This window comes from Emys orbicularis, chromosome 9, assembly GCF_028017835.1.
Source record: "Emys orbicularis isolate rEmyOrb1 chromosome 9, rEmyOrb1.hap1, whole genome shotgun sequence".
Taxonomy (NCBI): Eukaryota; Metazoa; Chordata; order Testudines; family Emydidae; genus Emys; species Emys orbicularis.
Genome location: NC_088691.1, coordinates 56,418,390 through 56,441,009, shown reverse-complemented (window position 1 = coordinate 56,441,009; position 22,620 = coordinate 56,418,390). Strand labels below are relative to the sequence as shown.

At 45.2% G+C, this 22,620-nt stretch overlaps 1 protein-coding gene across 3 annotated transcripts in view; it reads left to right on the top strand.

The window, feature by feature from the left end:
• ARMC8 (armadillo repeat containing 8) overlaps window positions 1-22,620 on the top strand; it is a 208,208-nt gene that overhangs the window by 1,718 nt on the left and 183,870 nt on the right. For all 3 annotated transcript variants that reach the window (XM_065410557.1, XM_065410556.1, XM_065410555.1), the window contains exons 2-3: window positions 1,895-1,971; window positions 8,467-8,538. In XM_065410557.1, coding sequence (XP_065266629.1) covers window positions 1,895-1,971; window positions 8,467-8,538 — 149 coding nt within the window. The remainder of the gene's footprint in view (window positions 1-1,894; window positions 1,972-8,466; window positions 8,539-22,620) is intronic.

Sequence of the window (22,620 nt, the reverse complement as noted above, 5' to 3'; positions counted from 1 at the left end):
AACCAAAATCCTACTTGCCAGTCTGAAATGGGTACCTTAAAAGCTGAAGTATCTGTGTCTTTAATTTTTATTATTAAGCTTTTAAGTAGCGTGAAGATAAGTGCTACTTGTGTTTTAATAGAATAGTGCCAAGGTTATACCCCAGTTACTACTTGTTTTTTATATTACAATTTCTTTTCGCTACTCCTTACAAGATAGAAGGATATATATTTGGAATTGTGAGCAAATAAATTCTGGTAACAATAACTATGAAAAATCTGTGGAGGTTTGACAGACTGCTTCTTATGGATATTGGTGATGAGATGTTCCTCCCAGCAGTGAGTGAACAAGTTAACCTTTGTGTGGCAGGGTTAGTGCTAGTCAATAGGCTAAAGGACAGTCAAGATTAGAATCAGCACTTATTGGGAGGTCTTCATTTTGCATCTATACACAATTAGGGTTTGCTTCGGATATATTTCTGGTGGCAGTGAAAGTCCACTACTGAGCCCGTTCTACTCTCAAAAGCTTCATCCTTGGGACAGATAGCCAAATGCTCCTGTAGAATGTAGGTGGCATAATGAATCAGTGGGCCTTTAGGTTCTTCTTGTTTCTCCCAGATAGTCATGAGACGGTAGGGAGGAAGATAGTGGACATTCTTGAAATCCAGCTGGATAAAGAGGAGTAATCTAAATCCAAGGGCAAATATTTCCCCACTCAAAAAACTTAGTTCCCTTTCATTCCTCAAGGAAGTCACTGGGGAGCAATGTGAGAAGCTCAATAAAGGGAATAGGCTCAGCTGCCAAACATTACCATTTTTCCAGGTTGGCATCCATTCTTCTAAACTGGATGCCTGTAGTTAGCTCTACATGTTAGTTTAGGAAAGCCTAAATAAGTCGTCAGACTTTCAGGAGTGCCGAGTACCGGCAAATTCCATTAAAGTCAGTGGAATCTGTGGGTGCTCTCCACCTTTGAAAATTAGGCCACTTTTATTGTGGCCTGATTAATTCATTTTCTGGGAAGTTGAGAACAGTTTGCTGAGATCAAGGAAACACTTCGTTGTATGTCATCGTGAGCTTGGAGTGGAAGCTTTTCCCCCCTTCTTCCCTTCTGCCGCTGTTGATTTGGGATGCTAGTCACTTGCATGCACTTCCAACCTTGGACATCTTAAGGGAAAATAACTAATCACTGGTGCATAAATATTTAGCAGATACATATGTTGTTTCTGGGATCAGAGTTTTAAATTAGTCTTGTGAGGAATGCAGTGTGTATTGTTACTGTATGTGATGGAGTGTGTTGGACTTATTTATAGAAAGGCAGACTCTGTCAATGAAAGTGGTGAATGTGATGTGTGAGGGTAAGGTGTATTAAAGAAGGATACCTTAACTGAGCACTCCCTTGTTTTTAGGGCTTATATAGGTGGGTATTCCTCTTGAGCAACCTTAACTGTTTTATTAACTTTTTTCCTGTGTGGGGTTATAATACACTTCCACAGAAAAAGTTAACCAAGCGGTAATGTTCTGCGAGTGTTGCCTTTCCATTCAACCACAAAAAAGTGGTTAAATTGCAAATTAAGACAACCCTGACATCTAGACCAAACATGACTCGTATGCCTCAAACACAAACATTAGAATGCCCAAATGCCAACACAATACCTGTACAACTCCCTTTCATTCCCAGTGTATGAATACCAAAATATGCACATCCCATTCAAAATTGCACTCTCTCACACAGTGTTAACTCCCAAATTAGAAGTTGTTTGGTTGTAAATATTATGCATTTGAATGTGAACGTGCAGTTCTATCACAGTCTTGTCTGGTAGGTTTTATAGAGTTTTGTGTCTCATTAGGCATTGCTGTTAATTTGGAATTTGCCACTGCATGAATTGACAAAGTATAAATTGTCTTTTTCTCCGTAGGAAGTAACTGCTAGCAGTCGCCATTATGTTGACAGATTATTTGATCCTGATCCCCAGAAAGTCCTGCAAGGTGTCATGTAAGTAATATGAACTTGAGTTTGAAGTTCTATCATTAGTAGTCTAGGTTTGCTTGAAACCCAGCAGCTTTGCACTTGAAGGGAAAGAAAGAGGTACTCTGCAAATTTCTACATGAATTTATTTTGGAAAGTATTACATGGATCGAATACAAACACACAATCACGTTTTAGTATATTATCACTTTGTAGTGCATACTGTTGGTAGCAGAGCCTCACAATCACCAGAAGAGTAGCACGTGCCCTCCTTTCAGGTCTGATCGGAATTCTGTCCTTATTCCATCACCACAGCAGATATGTCCAACCCCTGCTTCAACAGTCTTCCCTTTCTAGTACGTATAGAACATTGTATTGACCTTCTGACTCAGCCTCAACACAGGGAAGCCCTCTCTCAACTTGCTCAGGCAGAAACTATTTTTTCTCTTCCTCTAGCCTAGCATCAGTAGTAGTAGGGAGAAGGTGTTGATAGAAAGATTTTGAAGGAAAACTTTCAGGGTTTGTTGACTGGTGCTATAAGGTTGTTTCCTGTCTCCACTTGGGTCCACAAATTCTTCATCCCTCCACCTTTACACAGCAACACTGCGAAAAAGTCCTTGAGCTGCCCAGGACTGACTTCCTGTGACAGGCTGTCTCCTTGCCTTTCAACTGTCTCTTCCTGGATGATGTTAACTGGGTTTACTAGAAGATATGAAAGGACCAGGTATTCAGAGGGCCAGGAGACATATAAGGGATGGGGGGATGTCTCATACTGCCAGTGGACAGCTTGTTTTTCCATGTGTCCCAGAGTGTGTCTTGGCGCTAATGCCTGGCCCCTCTGTGGATTACTAGCTTGAAAGTCCACAAACACACTACAACACTGCCTCTTGGGTCAGTCTGCTCTTATAGAACTAGAAACACCTCAGGCTCCCATCTGGCTCTTAAGCCTCAAGTTGTTCCCTGTTTAAACAGCATCTCTGACTTGGATCAAGACACCCTTCCCTACCCCAAATCATGAAGTGTAAATGTTACAGATTCTTTGTCCTCACTCAGTATAGAAAAATTAGACTCCATCTCCACTCTCCTTTTCCCCATGCTTGCTTTTTGAGAAGGCCAAGGTCCACAGTCTCACTGATGGTTCCTTCCCAAGCCCATCTCATTTTCTAGCCAAGTTTGGCCATAAGTCTCTAAGGAGAAATTGTCTAAAAAGAAGCAAAAAATGCAGTCAGCCTCTTCAGATAACTCAACTAATCATCGAAAGCATTTCCCTAGATCAGAGGCATCGGACTCATTCTGTGGTGAGGACTTCATTACCTTTTCACTCAGGCTGTGGGCTGGGAATAAAATTCATTGGCAAGAAGTGAATCTTACAATCTAGTCTGACTGCAGAATGTGCTCTTCAGTTAGTGAAGTTAAATATTGCATTAAAGACAATTTAAATAAATGCATTTTGTTTCCTCGCTTTTTGTCCAATTAGCTCTTTGTTCCCACTGTAGACAGTCCTCCCCACACCCCTACCCCTTCTATCAACTTTTCTTGTCTCAATCCTATGTTCTGGACACTGCATCCTGCCTCTTTCTCACTGCATTCCTCCCCATGGTACTTATATGCATTCCTTTCTCACCCACCCTTCCCCTTTGGGGACCTGGGGTCTCACCTCTTGCTTTCCCCCACCTTTTGGGCACTAGTGCTGTGGGGTGCAGCAGGGGACAATTCTTCCCTGAACTAGTATCAGAGGGGTAGCCGTGTTAGTCTGAATCTGTAAAAAGCAACAGAGGGTCCTGTGGCACCTTTAAGACTAACAGAAGTATTGGGAGCATAAGCTTTCGTGGGTAAGAACCTCACTTCTTGCATCTGAAGAAGTGAGGTTCTTACCCACGAAAGCTTATGCTCCCAATACTTCTGTTAGTCTTAAAGGTGCCACAGGACCCTCTGTTGCTTCCCTGAACTGTTTGCTTCAAACAGCCAGTTCTTCTGAGCCTGTTGCTGTGGGCCTTGGCAGCAACATGTGAGGGAGAAGCTTCAAGGAAGAGACTGCCTTGAAATTAGAGCATGAATAATTGGAGGCAGCCAATACTTTTAAAATTTTTAAATCCATAGGTCCAGGTAACTTGTATCCAAGAGGTTTTTAAAAAAGAGATGGTTGAAGATCTTGCTTGAGAATTGATGTTCATTTTCAAAAGGTCTTGGAATACTGGAAAAGTTCCAGAAGACTGGAAGAAAGCTAATTTGCCAATATTTTAAAAGAGTAAACGGGATGACCTGTGTAATTATAGGCCTGTCAGTCTGACATCAACCCCGAACAAGATAATGGAGCAGTTGATGTGGGATGAATAAAGACTAAAGGGAGGGTAATATAGTTAATGCCAATCAACATGGGTTTATGGACAATAAATCCTGTTAAACTAACTTGATATCTCTTGTTGATGAGATAAGTTTGATTGAGAAGGGTAACATGTTGATGTAATATACTTACCTCTGGAGCATAGACCAGCCCTAAGTCGATGTAAGGCAGCTTACGTTGACCTAACTCTGTAGGTGTCTACACTACAATGGTGCTCCCGCTGATGTAAGTCGCCCACTACATCGACCTAGTAACTCCACTTCCACTTTCCCCCTCCCCGCCCAATCCCTTACCAGGAGGCTGTCAGTCTTGGGTTCTTCTCTGCCCCCATCCCCCAGTCCCTCACTGGGGGGCTGTCGGGCTCTCCTTCCCCTCCCTCCCTCAAATCCCTCACTGGGAGGTGACAGCAGGGCTCCAGACTGGCAGCCCCAGAAGCGGGGCTAGTGCTCTGGGCTGTGAGGGGCTGTCAGCGCCCCACAATGCCTCTCTTCAGTTGGTGGAAGAGCTCCTGGTGAGGACCCGCATTGCCAACAGAAGGAGCCACTGTGGACATGAAAGCTGCTGTAATTACTGCGGTGGCTATATGTCGACTTGTCTTAATTTTGATGTGTAGACAAGGCCTTAGACTTCTGTGAGGCATTTGACTTGGTACCACACATGTTAATTAAAAAAAGAACGATATCTAATTAACATGGCACATATTAAATGGATTAAAAACTGGCTAACTGATAGGTCTCTAAATATAATTGTAAACAGGGAATCATCATGGAGTGGATGTGTTTTTACTAGGTTCCCACAGGGTTTTTGACCCTATACTATTAAACATTTTTATTAATGACCTGGAAGAAAACATAAAATTATCATCGATAGTTTGCAGGTGACACAACAAATGGGGGAGTGGTAAATAATAAAGAGGATAGGTCATTGATACAGGGTGATCTGGATTGCTTGGTAAGCAGGCGCAAGCAAACAATATGCTTTTTAATATGGTTAAATGTAAACCTATACATCTAGGAACAAAGAATGTAGGCTACTCTTACAGAATGGGAGACTCTATCCTGGGAAACAGTGATTCTGAAAAGGATTGGGGATCTTGATGGATAATCAAGCTGAACATGAGGAGCTCCCAGTAGGACACTGTGCCAAATGAGCCAATGCATAAACAGGGGAATCTCGAGTAGGAGTAGAGAGGTTATATTGCCTCTGTAGTTGTGACTGCTGCTGCAATACTGTGTCCAGTTCTGTTTCCCACAATTCTGGAAGGATGTTGATAAATTAGAGAGGTTCAGAGAAGAGCCTCAAGAATGATGAAAGGATTAGAAAACATGCCTTATAGTGACAGACTGAAGGAGCTCAATCTGTTTAGCTGAACAAAGAGCATAAGGGGTGACTTGATTACAGTCTATAATTATCTAGATGGGTAACAAATATTTGATAATAGGCTCTTCAGTCTAGCAGAGAAATGTATAACACAACCCAATGGCTGAAAGTTGAAGCTAGACAAATTCAGGCTTGAAATAAGGTGTAAATTAACAGTGAGTAGTTAATCAGTGGAACAGTTTATCAAGGGTTATGGTGGATTCTCCATAACTGGTAATTCTTAAATCAAGATTGGATGTTTTTCTAAAATATATGCTCTAAGAATTATTTTGGGGAAATTCTATGGTTTGTTACACAGGAGGTCAGACTACATGATCACAGTAGTCCCTTTTGGCTTTGGAATTTATGAAGAAGATATGCTGAGCACTTGCAGCAGCCACAGGCCTCAGTGAGATTTGTGTGTCCACTAGGGACATAGGAGCTGTGTGTGAGTGGAGCATAGAGTGACCAGTTGTCCTGATTTTATTGGGACAGTCCTGATATATGGGGCTTTGTCTTATATAAGTGCCTATTACCCCTCAGCCCCTGTCCTGATGGATCACACTTACTGTCTGGTCACCCTAGTGGAGCATGCTCATTGCAGGCAGGTTCTTTGGAGAACAGAGCTGCCAGCCTCTAACAAAGCTTTGAGCATCTGCATATAACTTGGTCAAATTAGGGTGGATTTTTCACAGGGAAAGCAAAAGCCAGGTACATCTGATACTAATGCAAACACCACCAAATTTCAAGTCCATGTTCCAAAGCCTGTAGGTGCTAATGCTTCTGAATTAAACTTGGGAAACTTTTTTTAGCACAGGTAAAATGTGTATTTCCCTTCATTCTTGGATATGACTGAACAACTTTTGCTGACGCTTTCCAAAATGTCAACCAGAGGCAGGCATATATATATATATATATATATATATATATATATTTTTTCCCCCCCTTGTTTTTCCCTGGCTTTTGGGGGGCGGAAATCAGGAAGAGATGAAAACACTAATCTTTCTGTTGACCTTGCTTAAATAGCGGTATAGAGAAAAGCAAACACAAACTGACAAGCAAATCCAATTAAAATTGTGTCTGTAAATATATAATTCCATGGATTGCACTGTAACTCTAAGCTTGGTGGAAACTTTTTAGTGCACCTGTTGCCAATATTGTTTTCTTAACACTAACTCTTTCTTAGTTGGCATGGTGACTAGACTTCAGTTAGGAACACATATACACACTCTCACACACTTAATCTTCTAAAGTTTATTTTAATGTGTGGTTTTTTTTTTTTTAAAGGCACTTGAATTGTTTTGCTGTTACCTAAATCCCCCCAAAAGGTCCAACATGGGAACGCTTTGGCTGTAAAGGGAGAATTTATTGAAAAAACTGTGAGTGAGTGAAAATAGAGGGCCTTAATGGCAGTCTGAACATTGCTTTGGATAGAGCACTCTCTAATAGTGAACACTGAAGATGAGAAACCATTTGAAAAACTTTGGGGTACAGTTTTACTTAATCTGACTACTGAAAGGTTAGAGTTGTGAAATGCATGAACTGAACTTAGAGGTCTTGTGTGTCTTGCCTTTCTGCTAGTTAGAAGGGTTTTGAATAGTCAGATGAATTTTTTATGCTTTCTGCATTTGCAAAGTCTAAGCTCATTTAAATCTTGATACAGTTTTAGAGAAGCTAAGAAATTTGTTCTATTGAGTTGTCTGTAAGCTGGTAATGTAACAGACTGCTGGTCTTCCCTGAAACTCATTGAGAATCATGTGTATCATAAAAGCAACTAATGTAAAAAATCCAAGTGGGTGCTTTGTGGTTTTTAGTATACAAAGTAACTTTCTGCACCATATTAGATTGCAAACTAAGCATTTCAACAGGAGCTTGGCTGGGATGTAGAACTGTTATATTAGATAGCTACCTCTTGTTTGGAGTAGTCCTGCCTTCTTATCCTGGGTACTATCTAACCCCCACTACCATACAATCTGAGCACCTTACAGTCTCTTAATGTATTTATTCTCATAACATCCCTGTGAGGTAGGAAAGTGCTGTTGTCTCCACTCTACTGCTGGGGAACCTGAGGCATAGAGGCTGTTGTTTGCAGTGTTGTTGTAGCCGTGTTGATCCCAGGATATGAGACACACAAGGTGGGTGAGATAATATCTTTTATTGGACCACCTTCCGTTGCTGGAAGACCTGAGGTCTTCAAGCTTCTTTTCCACCAATAGAAGTTGGTCCTACAAAAGATATTATCTCACCCACCTTGTCTCTTGCATACAGATTGTAACCTTCACTAAGGTTATAGAGGAAGCCTGTGGCCGACCACGGAGTTGAACCCTTGTCTCCAGGGTCCCAGGCTTGCACCCTAATCACTGGACTATCCTTCCTCTCCTCCTTCCTCTCCCCCTTGGTAAGAAGTGACTTTTCCTTGCTCCCATCAGAACAGTGATTATGATTTCACATTACTGAGGTTTAATGTTTTCCCCACAGCTGACTTATTTTAGATGCTGGATGAAGTGGGTGGGTATGATCAAGTGGTCCATCTGACTTCATCAGTAATGACTCACTTCCACATGTGATTCTAACGTGAAGTGGTGTGGGTTTTTGCTCATTTGAATGAGTTGGGGCATAGTGGAAACCTGGAGATCTGGGTTTTGTGGCCAAAGATGTTGGAAAATACTGTGTCCTGAAGCAGTGTTCAGCCATGTAGGTGCAGCATGGAGATCTGAAAGACTTTGATAGAATCTGTGGAAACAGGGCTCAATTCTATAAAATTTACTTAGTACCTCAGCATAATTTACCAGGGTTTGTTTTTCTTTCTGGATTTACAGAGATATGAAAAATGCTGTAATTGGAAACAACAAACAAAAAGCGAACTTGATTGTTTTGGGAGCAGTTCCAAGGTATGTCCTCTGCTACTCTCCTTTTCACTGATTCACAATAGGTTGGGGATAAAGATCTCTACATCACAGGCACTGCTTTTTGACCTGATTTTGAAAGCTGTAGTTGACTGATTACTTTCCCTAATGTAACTTTGAGAGACTTGGAATATCTAACTTCATGTATTACAGAACAGGTGATTGAGTAAATATGCTTTTCATTTGGAATGTTAAGGAATTCATTAAAGCAGCCTTGGCATATTGTTATGAAAACCTACCAGCCTAAGTACAAAATCTAATTTCCAACTTTTACAACATTGATGATAGATAAGTGATTATATTTTACTCCCATGCTGTAGCAAATTACTTGGTGAGATGGCTAGCAGAATTTGCAATTTTACATTAAAGGTACCATTCTAAAGCAATAATGTAATAAACACAAATATAACCTTAGCTTCTGTCCCTTATCCAGTTCGGAGAATAACAAAAATAAAGAAATTATTTCACAGTATCACCAACTTATTGCTTCAGCAAGTGTTAATGCTTCCTGGTTCCACTGGTGCAAATTAATGGGATGCTTCTTTTGTGGTTTTCTGGTATCCAATGAGAAATTGTCATTTTGTGACTCTTCCCTTCCCCTCCACAAGGCTTGGCTGTCATTCAGCCTTTAGCTGCAGCAAGGTAACAGGAGGGGGAATATGTGGAAGAACAGAGTGCACCAATTGTACTGTCATTGTGCAGCCCACTCTTGGTCCCAACTCAGGTCCCGGTCCCCCCTCCTGAGGCAGGTTCTGGTGGCTCATGAAAGAGTCGTTTGCGTTAACAGGATCTATCTGCTCTTCCCTGGCAGGATGGTGAGCTTGCGGGGTGACGGTAGTCTTCCAGATTCCCCAGGAGTTTACACTGATGAAAAGGCTCTCCAAAACCTGGTGAACTTTCCCTTTTCCTTCCCTCCTTACCAAATGCAAATAGCATAAAGGAAGACCCCCCCAAAAGATGCCCCCGGGGTTCTCCCTGTGGCAGAGCACTCTTCCTCTTGACCCTTCTAACAGGTGTATCTATTCTCCAGTTTTTGAATCTGGCTTTCCTTCAAACTGAGCAGAACTTACAAGCCTTTGTTTGCCCCGTATCTTCCCATCCTCTGCTATTGCTGTGGCTACAGAGGATGAGGAGATCCCCCTTCTTCTGAGCCTGATACTGAATTCCAGAGTCTGTATCCCAAATTCCAGAGTCTGCCAAGATCCTCAATGTCATGAAAATATGTTGTGAGGATCCTAAAGATTCATCCTGTAACTAGAAAAAGATTCTCCATTTATCTTGATAAACCTGTAGGGAAAAATCCTTGCCTGTCTTCATTTTGTACTCCTGGGGGCATTCTGCGCTAAAAAAATAAAAATTCTGCACACTATATTTTAAAATTCTGCAGATTTTATTTGTCAAAATAATACTACATAATCATGCCAGTTTAAATTATTTTGGTAATTTATTTCAAAATACCTGTTAGCAAGTATGTCTGTAACAATATATACACACACACTCTCGCTCGCTCTCTCTCTTTTCCCCCCATTCTCCCAGGAGTAGAGAGTTAAAGAAACCCCTATGACAACCTAGTTCCTCTTTCTCTGTCCCCTTCCACTCCACCAGGGCCCAGCCAGGGGGCCAGACACCCACAGCCCCTCTCCCTAAGAGCCCAGCCACGGAGCTCTCCCCCAGACAATATGCCCAACCTCCCTGCCCCCAGAGCCCAGTCATGGGGGGCCCCCCTTGCCCAGACACCTGCCCCCTCTCCCCCCCCAGAGCCCAGCCGTGGCTCCACCAGCCCAGACACCTGCCCCCCTCTACCCCAGAGCCCAGGGATCCAGAGGGAGAAACAGCCTGATGCTTGGTCCCAGGCTTTCATGGAGTTTCCTGCGTGCTGCCGTCTCCTTCCCTCAGGGGAAGCTGGGAACTGCAGCTGCCAGGAACCCTCTAGTTCAGGGGATCTCAAACTGGGGGTCAGGACCCCTCAGGGGGTCGCGAGGTTATTACATGGGGTGTCGCGAGTTGTCAGCCTCCACCCAAAACCCCACTTTGCCTCCAGCATTTATAATGGTGTTAAATATATTAAAAAGTGTTTTTAATTTATAAGGAGGGTCGAACTCAGAGACTTACTATGTGAAAGGGGTCACCAGTACAAAACTTTGAGAACCACAGCTCTAGTTCTCTCCCCCTCCCCCGAGCAGTGTCTTCTATATGTGAGCTGGGCTCTGCCGGGTCCAGTGGCCTCTAGTGGCGGCCAGCAGCGCTGCAGCCAATTTCTGTGGGGGAAAGCAAAAAGAACGAGGAGTACTTGTGGCACCTTAGAGACTAACAAATTTATTTGAGCATAAGCTTTCGTGGGCTAAAACCCACTTCATACAGACTAACACGGCTTCCACTTTGAAACCTGTGGGAGAAAGGAAATTCTGTGCGCACAACATTCATTTCTGCAAAATTCTGCATTGCGCGGTGGTGCAGAATTCCCCAAGGAGTAATTTTGGTAAAGGTAATGCTGGGAAGTATCATATATTAAGGATTTTAGGGCCATGTTTATTAATAAATATAAGTTGGACTGGGAGACCCCTGGGAAGACTTTTCTCCCTGGCTGGATCATTCAATGACAGTGTCCCCCAAATAATCCTCTGTCCTTTTAGAGGCTGATATAATCACCCCAGGGCCTCTTAGACAGGGATAAATCAGATCACAGAATACTACTTGGAAGACTCGTTTTGCTTCCTATAATGTGGTGGTGAAATTTAAGTAAAAAAAAAAAAAATGAATGAATTCCAAATCAAAGTCCCCAATGAACCTTTACAGTCCAGTTCCTTTAGGAAATCCAGCCAGCAGGCCAGGCCTTCCCAGAGTAGGGGTCAGAATAAGCATCCCCTTAATGTCAGTTCACTCTGTTCAGTAGGGTAAATTAAGGAGCTAATTTCAAACCTCCCCCTCTTCCCCCCCCCAAAAAAAATTGGACTGCAGTTACTCAAGGCAAATTGATTCTCTCCATAGTGACATGGGGGGGTATGTTACCGAATTCTTCTCTCCCTCCCACACTGGATAGCCAGGTAGAAGAATTCTGTAACATACCCCCCATGTCACTATGGAGAGAATCAATTTGCCCATAGTATATATAAATAAAATCTCCCCAGCCTCTTCTTTCCTCAATGTAATTATTTTCTGTCCCTTTCCCTGTTCTTCCCTAAGCATTCTTTTGGCAAGTTTTCAATTTATCTTCTTGACAAAGAAGCCACTTACTAATTCTCCCATCCTGATTATTTCTTAGGAGCATCCTTAACTTTTTTCCATTTCTCAAAAAACAAGGGGGACACTCATCTAAAACTACAAAACTAGTTAGTTCATTAGTCCATTGTCAAAAATTAAAATGGAATCTCATGGGTCCCCCTGTCACTCCTCAGACCAAGGGTTTTTCTGGTGAATATAGAGGTGCAAAATACTTTTCTTCACATCTGTATACCACCAAAAGTTCCAGCTGGAGTAGCTCATTAATTTTGTGCACATATAGGAAATGGTCAAGGTGAGATCACTTGCCTCTCTACTGGGCCTTGTTGTATCTTGTCAAGGTTCCCCCACTCCTCTCCTCCCCAAGTCCAGTTACACCGCAGATCTTTAGAGCAGATTTTACTGTGTTTTGGGATGCAGTTGGAGATGCTGGTGCATCCGTAGTCTCAGTGAAGAGATGCTCCAATAAGTGGCTTGGCCAGATACGAATGGGACGCCCCTACAAAATCTTCTTGGGATGTATCTGACCATAGATGATAGTTTTATATGATGTGGGGAAAGTGCTTAGTTTGAAAACTACACAAGGTGTCTGGTACCTAATGGAAAGAAATTTATATGTTGTTGTTGTGGAACAGATCCATGTTGGCTTTCAGAAACAAATCTTAGTTGTCATCTTCTAAAGACAGACTGCACAGCAGTAGCAGCCTGTGTGAACTGCTCCTGCTTAAACAAAGCAGAAAAACCATGCTTCTTGGTGGAAAGAAACTTTAAAGTTCTTCTTCGAGTGATTGCTCATGTGCTTTCCAATAGGTGTGTGGGTGTGCCATATGCATAATCGTCTGAAGGTTTTTCCCCTAGTGGTACCCGTTGGGTCAGCTGTGGAGACCCCTGGAGTGGCGCCTTTATGGCAGTGTATATAGGTCCCTGCCGCCTGCTCAGTTCCTTCTTCCCGCCAGTGACGGTCGTGGGAGCAGCTGAGTCTCTTGCATTCACAGGTGCCTACCTAGTGGTTCCCTTTTCTTAGTTGTTCATTATATAGTAGTTTGTAGTTAGTTGGACTTACTTCGGGGGGCTTCACCCCGCCCTAGTTTCCCCAGGCACCGGGGCATGCCTCGGTTGCAGGGGTTTAAGGCGTGGAAGAGGTGTGCAAAACTTAAGCCCACAGGCGATCCGCACGCTGCCTGTCTCAAGTGTTTAGGAGAGGGCCATCAGACAAATAACTGCCCAATTTGCAGGAGCTTTAGACCCAGGACTAAGAGAGAGCGGGACTATGCTCTCCTCCTGATGCAGTTGGCCTTCCGCCCACAGCCGGCACCGGAAGCAGCACCGGCATCATCGGTGGGATGTCCCGGCACTGAGGAAGGACTCCTCTAAAGATCACCAGCACCGCTCCCTGACTCGTAAGGCCAGTGCTACCAGGCGGCACCGCTCACAGTCCCCGGTGCCGCATAAGAAAAAGAAGGTGGGCGGGTCGTTCCCCCATTAAGAAGCTAGGAGGGGACTCCAGCAGGGTGCGTCCTCCGGTGGGACATCCATGGCCTGGGCCCAATTGGAGGCCTGTTGAGTCTGGTGCTAGTGGACTCCCCAACTTGGGAGGATTTGGAGGAAGAACTCAACCTTCCCTCCACGCCGGATACCTACGAGGCAGCGCGGGACCTCGTTGCCACGATGGCGCACGACCTTCGGTGGCACCGGCTGCAGTGTCTATCCCGGCGCCGCATGTGGCTCCGGCACTCTTTGCGGCGCCAATGGCGGCACTGCCTCTAGTTCATCATCGTGGCAAGCCTATGATGTTACGGCACCGCTCCCTGGCACCGTCGGGCTCCGCCTCCCCGTGGTCGGGCACAGACTACTCGTCCGAGTCAGACGCAGAGTCTTCTGTCTCTTGACACAGCCACTACCGCTCCTGGCACTGGCCCCGCACCGCAGACCGGTGGAATCCTCTGCACTGGTGGTCGCCTAGCCGCCCCAGTGGCAGAGCCCAGTACAATAGCCGTTTTGGACCACTTGGGCCTACCATCAGGCTTAGGGTCAGGGCTCCAGGCCAGCATCGGTGGCATCGGCACCCCGTACCCCGCCCCCTCCCAAGTAATGTCACTGTCTCGCCACACCCCCGGGCTCCTGAGGACCCCGCATGTGACAGGGACTCTGGGCTGTCACGCTCAGACGCAGCACCCGAACCAGCGCCATCAGTGACACTAGCGCCACTTCTAGTCATGGGAGGCTCTGAGGTACCTGACCCAGCCTCCAGAATGCCAGAAGGACAGGAAGACCCTATCCCATGGGGCTCCTCCTCTTCCTCACAAGACGAGGCGGTGGAAGGCACCACCACCACCCTGCCGGCGATGGACACCAAGGGATACCAGGACCTTCTTAGGAGGGTGGCCCTAAACCTCAATCTCCAGGCAGAGGAGGTCATGGAGGAGTCTGACCCAATGGTGGACATCCTTGCCCCGGAGGGTCCTTTTACGGTTGCCTTGCCCCTAATAAGAACAATCCAAAACACCACTAAGGTGCTCTGGCAGACTTCGGCCTCTCTACCATCCACTGCTAAAGGGGTGGAAAGACGTTATTTTATGCCGCAGAAAGGGTACGCACACCTTTTCAGACAGCTGGGGACTCTGGTGGTCGATGTGGCAAATCACAAAGAGCGGCAAGGACAGCCAGGTCCTGTGCCTAAGTCATGGGATGCTAAGAAGATGGACCTTTTTGGCTGAAAAATCTACTAGATTGGGGCGCTCCAGCTTCGAGTGGCCAACCAGCAAGCAGTACTCAGCCACTATGCTTTCAACTCTTGGAGCTCGTTGGCAAAGTTCCAGGAGTTGCTCCCGGCTGACTTGCGCAAAGAGTTTAGCACGCTCCTTGAGGAGGGCACCGTGGTCTCCAGAACCTCCCTCCAGGCTGCGTTAGACGTGGCAGATTCGGCGGCTTGGACTATGGCCACCGCCATTACAATGAGGTGCAGTGTGTGGCTCCAGGTGTTGATACCACCTGAGGTCCAGAACACAATTCAGGACCTCCCCTTTGACTGTGCAGGCCTGTTTGCCCAAAATACAGACTCTTGCCTGCACAGCCTTAAGGACTCGTGGGTGACTTTGAAGTCTTTGGGGATCCACACCGCTGCACCTCAAAGAAAGCCTTTTAAGCCTCAGCCCCCGTCCTGCTTCTACTCTGGGCCTCCTAGGCGAGACTTGTCAAGGAGACGGGGCAGAAATAATAGGAGGTGCCCACCACAGTCCTTCTCAGGCCAAATCCAGGGTTCGACCAAACAGCCCCCTGGCCTGAAGCCAAACTTTTGAAGATGCACCCAAGGACGGAGCATCAGTTTCAGTCTTAGATCCTTACTCCCCCCTTTGTGAATTGACTCTCCCACTTCTGCCGGGCTTGGTCACAGATCACATCAGATTGCTGGGTCCTCAACATGGTAGGAGTGGGATATTCTATCCAATTCTGTTCCCTCACACCACCCTTACCCATCCCTCTTCAGGGACCCTTCTCATGAACAACTCCTCTTAGGGGCAATAGAGGAGGTTCCTCAGGAGTTCAGGGGCAAGGGGTTCTACTCCCGTTATTTCCTCATCCCCAAGGCCAAGGGTGGGCTCCAGCCTATCCTGGATCAGCGAGACCTCAACATATTAATAAGGAAAGTGAAGTTTTGCATGCCGCCATCATTCCTTCCTTGGATCTGGGGGACTGGTACACTGCTCTCGACTTGAAAGATGCGTACTTCCATATATCCATTATCCCAGCCCACAGAAGATTCCTGAGATTCTGGTCAGTGGCCAGCACTACCAGTTCAGGGTGCTCCCGTTTGGGCTCTCAGCAGCCCCCTGAGTATTCACGAAGTGTATGGCGGTCGTGGCAGCCTTCCTCCACAAACGTTAGGTGCAAGTGTTCCCGTACCTGGACAACTGGCTCATCAAGGCCGGGTCGCATGCACGGGCCACAGCGCATGTGTCTCTGGCCCGGGCTATATTCCGCAGGCTGGGCCTTATATTGAATGTGTCCAAATCCACACTGGCCCCGACGCAGAGAATAGAATTCATAGGAGCTCTCTTGGACTCCATGCAGGCCAGGGCGTTCCTGCTCGAGCTGCGCATTCAAGCACTCAGTCATTATTGAAAACCTTCGCCGATTTCCCACAACCATGGCCAGAAATTGCGTGAAACTATTGGGGCATGTGGCAGCCTGCACATATGTGGTCCAGCATGCCAGGTTACGCCTTTGGCCCCTCCAGGCATGGTTGGCGTGGATGCACGGGCCGGGCAGGAACCCACTGGATGCGATAGTTACCTTCCCCTCTCGCATCCTCGAGTCTCTCCACTGGTGGCTGCAACCAGCTCCCTTGGTAGTAATAAAGGAAATCACTGAGGAAGACTAGCTGAGTTAAATCCATCTAGGTGAATGGGCTCTTAAGAGGAACACCTTTCAGCTGTTCACCGCAAGGAACAACAAAAAGATGGCTAAGTTTAATAATGTATATGGAGGCCATGAAATGATCACGTAGGATGCTGGCTTGATTCCTTGAAGTTAGGTTGCCATTTGTGTTCACTCCTTGACATTTAATCTGTGGAGAATGCTAAGAAAAATAAGCAACAGAGAGTCCTGTGGCATCTTTAAGACTAAGAGATGTATTGGAGCATAAGCTTTTGTGGGTGAATGCCCACTTCGTCGGATGCATTCACCCACGAAAGCTTATGCTCCAATACATCTGTTAGTCTTAAAGGTGCCACAGGACTCTCTGTTGCTTTTTACACATCCAGACTAACACGGCTACCCCTCTGATACTAAGAAAAATAAGATCAGTCATCTTAGTAGTAATTGAAAACCTTATCCAGGAGCTGGGCCCCATTGCACTAAGCACTGTACAGTCATTCTGCCCCAAGAATGTACAATAGAAAAAAAATCCTATTGATATGTGGTGTCTGTGCAGGAATACCCTTTGCCAAACCCCAACCTACGCTATCCCTAGTCACGGATGGCTCGGCGCTCAGTTTGGGAGCGCACCTGGGCAATATCAGAACCCAAGGCCTATGGTCCCACACAGAACTATCACTGCATATCAACGTAAGTGAGCTGAGGGCGCTTTGTCTGGCATGCCAAGCATTCCAGGCCTGCCTGCAAGGCGCATGTGTGTAGGTGCTGACGGACGACACCATAGCGAAGTTCTATATAAACAAACGGTGGTGCTCGCTCCTCTCCCCTGTGCCAAGAAGCCCTCAGGCTGTGGGATTTTTGCATCGCCCACTCGATACACCTAGAGGCATCGCACCTTCCAGAAGCGCAAAACGAGCTAGCCAATCACCTCAGCGGCTCGTTTCATGGTCACGAATGGTCCCTCAGGCTAGACATCATGCAAACGATTTTCCAGAGGTGGGGCTCTCCCCACATAGACCTGTTCACAACGTGGAGCAACAGGAAGTGCCAGTGGTTCTGCTCTTTCCTGAACCGCAGCCCAGGATCCATCACGGACGCCTTTCGTGGACGAGTCACCTGCTGTATGCATTCCTGCCCTCTCATACACAAAGTCCTCCTCAAGACTCGCCAGTACGGGGCTTCCTTGATCCTCATAGCGCCAGCGTGTCCCCACCAGCACTGGTTCACCATGTTGTTGAACCTCTCAGTGGACAGACCACTATCCCTTCCCGTGTGCCCGACCCTAATCACACAGGACTGCGGCCATCTGCAACACCCCAATCTGGAGTCCCTCCACCTCACGGTGTGGAAACTCCATGGCTGAACCCTCTTTAGCTTCAGTGTTTGGACCCAGAGAGGGAGGTCCTGCTGGGAAGTAGGAAACCCTCCACTCGTGCCACGTTCCTGGCAAAGTGGAAGCATTTTTCCATTTGGTCTGTGTAGAGGGGAACTGAACCGCGGCTAGCACCAATTCCCCTTATTTTGGACTACCTGTTATATACCTCAAGCAGCAGGGGTTGGCAATATTATCTTTCAGGGTACACCTGGCTGCCATTTCGGCCTTTCACCCGGGGGCAGCGGATAGGTCAGTCTTCAGTAATCCCATGGTGGGCTGGTTTCTCAAGGGCTTGGACAGACTTTATCTCCAGGTATGATGGCCAGTGGGACCTCAACCTGGTCCTGTCCGCACTCATGGGGGCCCCCTTTTGAGACCATGGCAACCTGCCCTCTGTCCTACATTTCCTGGAAGGTGGCCTTTCTGGTGGCCATAACCTCAGCCAGAAGGGTATCTGAGCTCAGAGCGCTGACTTCCGAGCCCCCCATATGGTCTTTTATAAAGACGAGGTCCAGCTATGCCCTCACCCTGTGTTTCTGCCAAAGGTAGTCTCCCAGTTTCATGTGAACCAAGATATATTTTTACCTGTGTTCTTCCCTAAGCCCCATGCCAGTAACAGAGAATGCATGTTCCATTCCCTGGACGTTAGGCATGCCCTAGCATTCTACACTGACCGCACAAAGCCATTTCGTAAGTCACCACAGCTCTTCATTGCAATCGCAGAAAGGATGAGGGGGCTCCCGATCTTGTCCCAGTGCATTTCATCATGGATCAGGACTTGCTACGATCTGGCTAAAATTCCAGCCCCTCCGCTTACAGCACACTCCACAAGAGGGCAGGTGTTGTCCGTAGCATTCCTGGCACAGGTCCCTATCCAGGACATATGCAAGGCAGCAACATGGTCTTCCATCCACACCTTCACGTCACACTATGCCATTATCCAACAGGCAAGGGACGATGCAGCCTTTGGCAGGGCAGTCCTGCACTCAGCAACCAGGTGATCTCCGACCCCTCCCCCAGGGAATCTGCTTGGAAGTCACCTATTGGAATGCACATGAGCAATCACTCGAAGAAGAAAAAACGGTTACCTATCTCTCGTAACTGTTCTTTGAAATGTGTTTCTCATGTCCATTCCAAATCCCGCCTGCCTCCCCTCTGTCGGAGTATTCCGGCAAGAAGGAACTGAGCAGGCGGCAGGTCGGCAGGGACCTATATACACTGCCATAAAGGCACCACTCCAGGGATCTCCACAGCCGACCTGACGGGTACCACTAGGGGAAAAACCTTCTGACGATCGTGCATGCAGCATGCACACACACTTATTGGAATGGACATGAGCAACACATCTCTAAGAGCAACAGTTATGAGAGGTAGGTAACTGTTTTTCCCTCCAGCTTCCCTCGTAGTAATAAAGGAAATCACTGAGGAAGACTAGCTGAGTTAAATCCATCTAGGTGAATGGGCTCTTAAGAGGAACACCTTTCAGCTGTTCACCGCAAGGAACAACAAAAAGATGGCTAAGTTTAATAATGTATATGGAGGCCATGAAATGATCACGTAGGATGCTGGCTTGATTCCTTGAAGTTAGGTTGCCATTTGTGTTCACTCCTTGACATTTAATCTGTGGAGAATGCTAAGAAAAATAAGATCAGTCATCTTAGTAGTAATTGAAAACCTTATCCAGGAGCTGGGTCCCATTGCACTAAGCACTGTACAGTCATTCTGCCCCAAGAATGTACAATAGAAAAAAAAATCGTATTGGTATGTGGATTTTATCCACCACAAACCGGGGGGTAATGATTTCCTCTCCTCTGCTGAAGGATGTGTTGACCTAAGGCCCTTCCCCATATCCTGACAAGGCTTCTTTTTCTACGGACCTGATTTATGAGAGAAACATGTTGAGACTTGATCTAGGAAAGTTATTAAAATGTTCTTGTTGCCTAGAAAGAGGGGCACTTCAATAATATTAACAGGGTTTGGATCATGTTCTCCCAATGGCATGCTTATAGAAAAGCTTTGCCTAAAGGAGTTGTACTTTCCTACTGTCATTAGCTTTTCCTTTTTAAAATTTCTTTTTGCACCCAGATTAAATGTCTAAAGAGATTAAGAAGGGTGTAGAGAGTCCTGGTGTGCTCTTGCACCTAGTATTCCATCTTTGAGGACATATCGCTTATTTAAGTGTACTTCTAGGTTCCATGTACCTCCCTGGAGCCTTAACGTAGTACTTACAGTTCTTTGTCACTCTCCTCTCTTCCTGCTCACCCTACTTTCTTGGAAGGTAGCATTTTTGTGGTTGAGACATTGGCCAGGAAGTTGAGGCAGCTGACCATGCATTCTTGTGTATCCTCTCATGATTTTTTATTTGGTTAAAGTAGTGATGACCACATGCTAGAACTTCCTTCCCAAAGTCTTCTCTCCCTGTCACCATAATTGTAATCAGAACCATCTGCCCTATGAGGTACATTAGACTGAAATCATGTGGCAGAGTCCACAGATTGAGGTGACACTGCTGAATCCATCACTATTTTAAGACACCTTAAGATTGGTAGGTTATGGAGGGACCAAAGAGTCCCTTAAGAAGCAAGCCAGAGGGATTGAGGGTAGCAGGATGACCATGGCTGTCAGGGGCCTCGGGTCATCCAGTTTCATTGCCCACCTCTGTTCTGACCCTTTAACAGAACTTACAATTAAGATGTGAAGGAGTACATTGTTTCTCACTGGTCCCTCCATACCCCCCAGTCTGCTGCCCCGCAAGCTGCCTACCAGCCACATGTCATGCTCCCAAATTTGTTGCCTCAGAACAGGAGACCCATATTGGAAGCACTGTGGCAAGGACCCTGGGTTCTGTGGCACATTGATCTGCAGACTTCTGAACCTCATAACTGCATTGTAGAAGCTTTTGCGAGTATGTGTAGGGGGAAGCTTTTTTGACAGCTGGGTAGTGGACGAGTAGTACTCTTGGTACCCAGGAAAATGTGGGAGTTAGACTTGTTTTTTGGAATCCAGGAGGCAGATGAGGCTTTCAGTGCTAGTGATGCATATCCCTTTACCTTCTTCTGTTGGGCAGGGATGGAGGGAACGTTACATTATGGGGTCAAGGTCGTCTGAATGCATTTTCCCCATTCCAGCAGTTTAGCAACATCTAGATGCCATGCCCTATGCCACTATCTCCAAGAATAGGTAAGCACAATAACTTGATTCTGCTAGTTTAATCAGCAGGGAAAGGTGTTTTTAAATATTAAAAAAAAAAAAAAAGTCACTAAGCTTCAGAGCTAATGCTTCATTGAATAGTTCACACTCTAATCTGAGCTACTGCACACTGAGACAACTATCACTGCATCATCACAAACCTAAGGCAGAGAAGTTAGTTACAATCTCAAATTTATTCAGCCAGAACCTTTAACCAAACACTAAACATCTATTTTTATTCATTTGATGGACTTTTAGCCTTCAGCTGATTTGATTTTTAGGTGTCAGATGGATTTGCTCTTCTAGAGAAACTCATGTCATGGTGATCTGTGGTGTAAAGGGGAATCCTACAAAACTGCAGACTTAGCCCAGTCAAAAGTTGCTAGAAAATAATATTGTGAGTGTGATGTCTTATGTTAATAGCCAAGTTTTTAAAAAAACAAAAAATAATCTCCAGAATTCATGGAAGATACTCTGCTGCTCATGTGAAATGCGTGGCAGTGGAAAATGTCTTTGTCCATAAAGAATTCCTATTGCTAGATTGCTCTGTAAAATGCAACATGAGGAGATACAAAACTTTGCTTCTTTGTCTAACAAGAAATGCTGATATTAAAGATGACTTGTTTTTAATTACTTCTCAGCTTGCAGGTAACTGACCTGAATCTTGGCTGAGGCTATATTAACATCCCTGGAGTGAAATACTTTAGAGAGGCAATTGGAACATCTCTTTGGGAAATACCTTAGAAATACATAAAGAAAGCTAGTTTTATTACTCACTTGCTGGCAGAGCTATAGTTGATCCAGAGCTGGTGTATATCAGACCTTGATCATGGGAGCCCTTGTATTCTTTGACTGATAGACTTGAAATCTGGGATAGCTGATGACATCACACAGGAAATAAAGACTGCTTTAGGAGTTTTGGAAACCAAGACACTTCAAATAAGTGAGGAACCTCAGTTTAGATAGTTCAGCAGTGAATATAGGCTGTTCAAATGGCATGCAGTCTATTCTGGATCTCAAATGATCTCTCCCTTTAAAGGTTAGAATGTATTTGTAGACATTTTCAAATTTTACTGTTTAAGTCCTAAAAGTTGATGGCAACATCAAGCTCTTGCTGATGTCTTAGAGGCAATTTTGAACTATTTTTAGAGGTGTGTGTGTGTGTGTGTATATATATATATATCTTGTATGCTGAGTTGCTAGTGAGACCAAAGCACTTAAGACAATTACATTTGCCTGTCACTCATTTAAAGTACATTGCAGTATATCTTCAGGATGGCCACTTTGAAGAAGTAAATGTTTTTGGATCTTCAGAGACAAAGCTGCAGGAAAAGCAGAACTAATTTTTGAAGCTGACATAGAATCACTATTGTAATAAGATTCACTAAGGTTCACTAACCAACATTAATTTAATTTCAATGCTTTGACTCCACACAGTGACCTAATAACTTTTGTTTAACGCACATTTTGGAAATGTACAAGTTGTCAATCGGTTAGACATCTTTGCATAGGTACTGAATGAGGAGGAAAAACTGTGTGCCCTACACCATTCATTGCCTCTGAAATTACACTTAAATACTACAAAATCCACAACACATGCTAAGGCACAAGTGTGCTCAACATAGCTTTTAACCATCAGGCCACCTGCTTTTCAGGATATATAGCTCATGGTAGAAAATTATTCTCATTCCTTTGTAGGCCTGTAGTGGTAGAATGTGTATTTCACAATGAACTAACGAAAACAAACCCTCATGTAGGAAATCATACTTCGGCTTGATGCAGAAACAAGTATTTGGTTCAAGTGTAGCTTCTTTCCAGCCCCATTGGGCTGTTTTCTATTGACTTGCAATGAAACCAGGAACAAAATTTTTTTGTGAATGCAATCACAGTGAACACTCAACAACTGG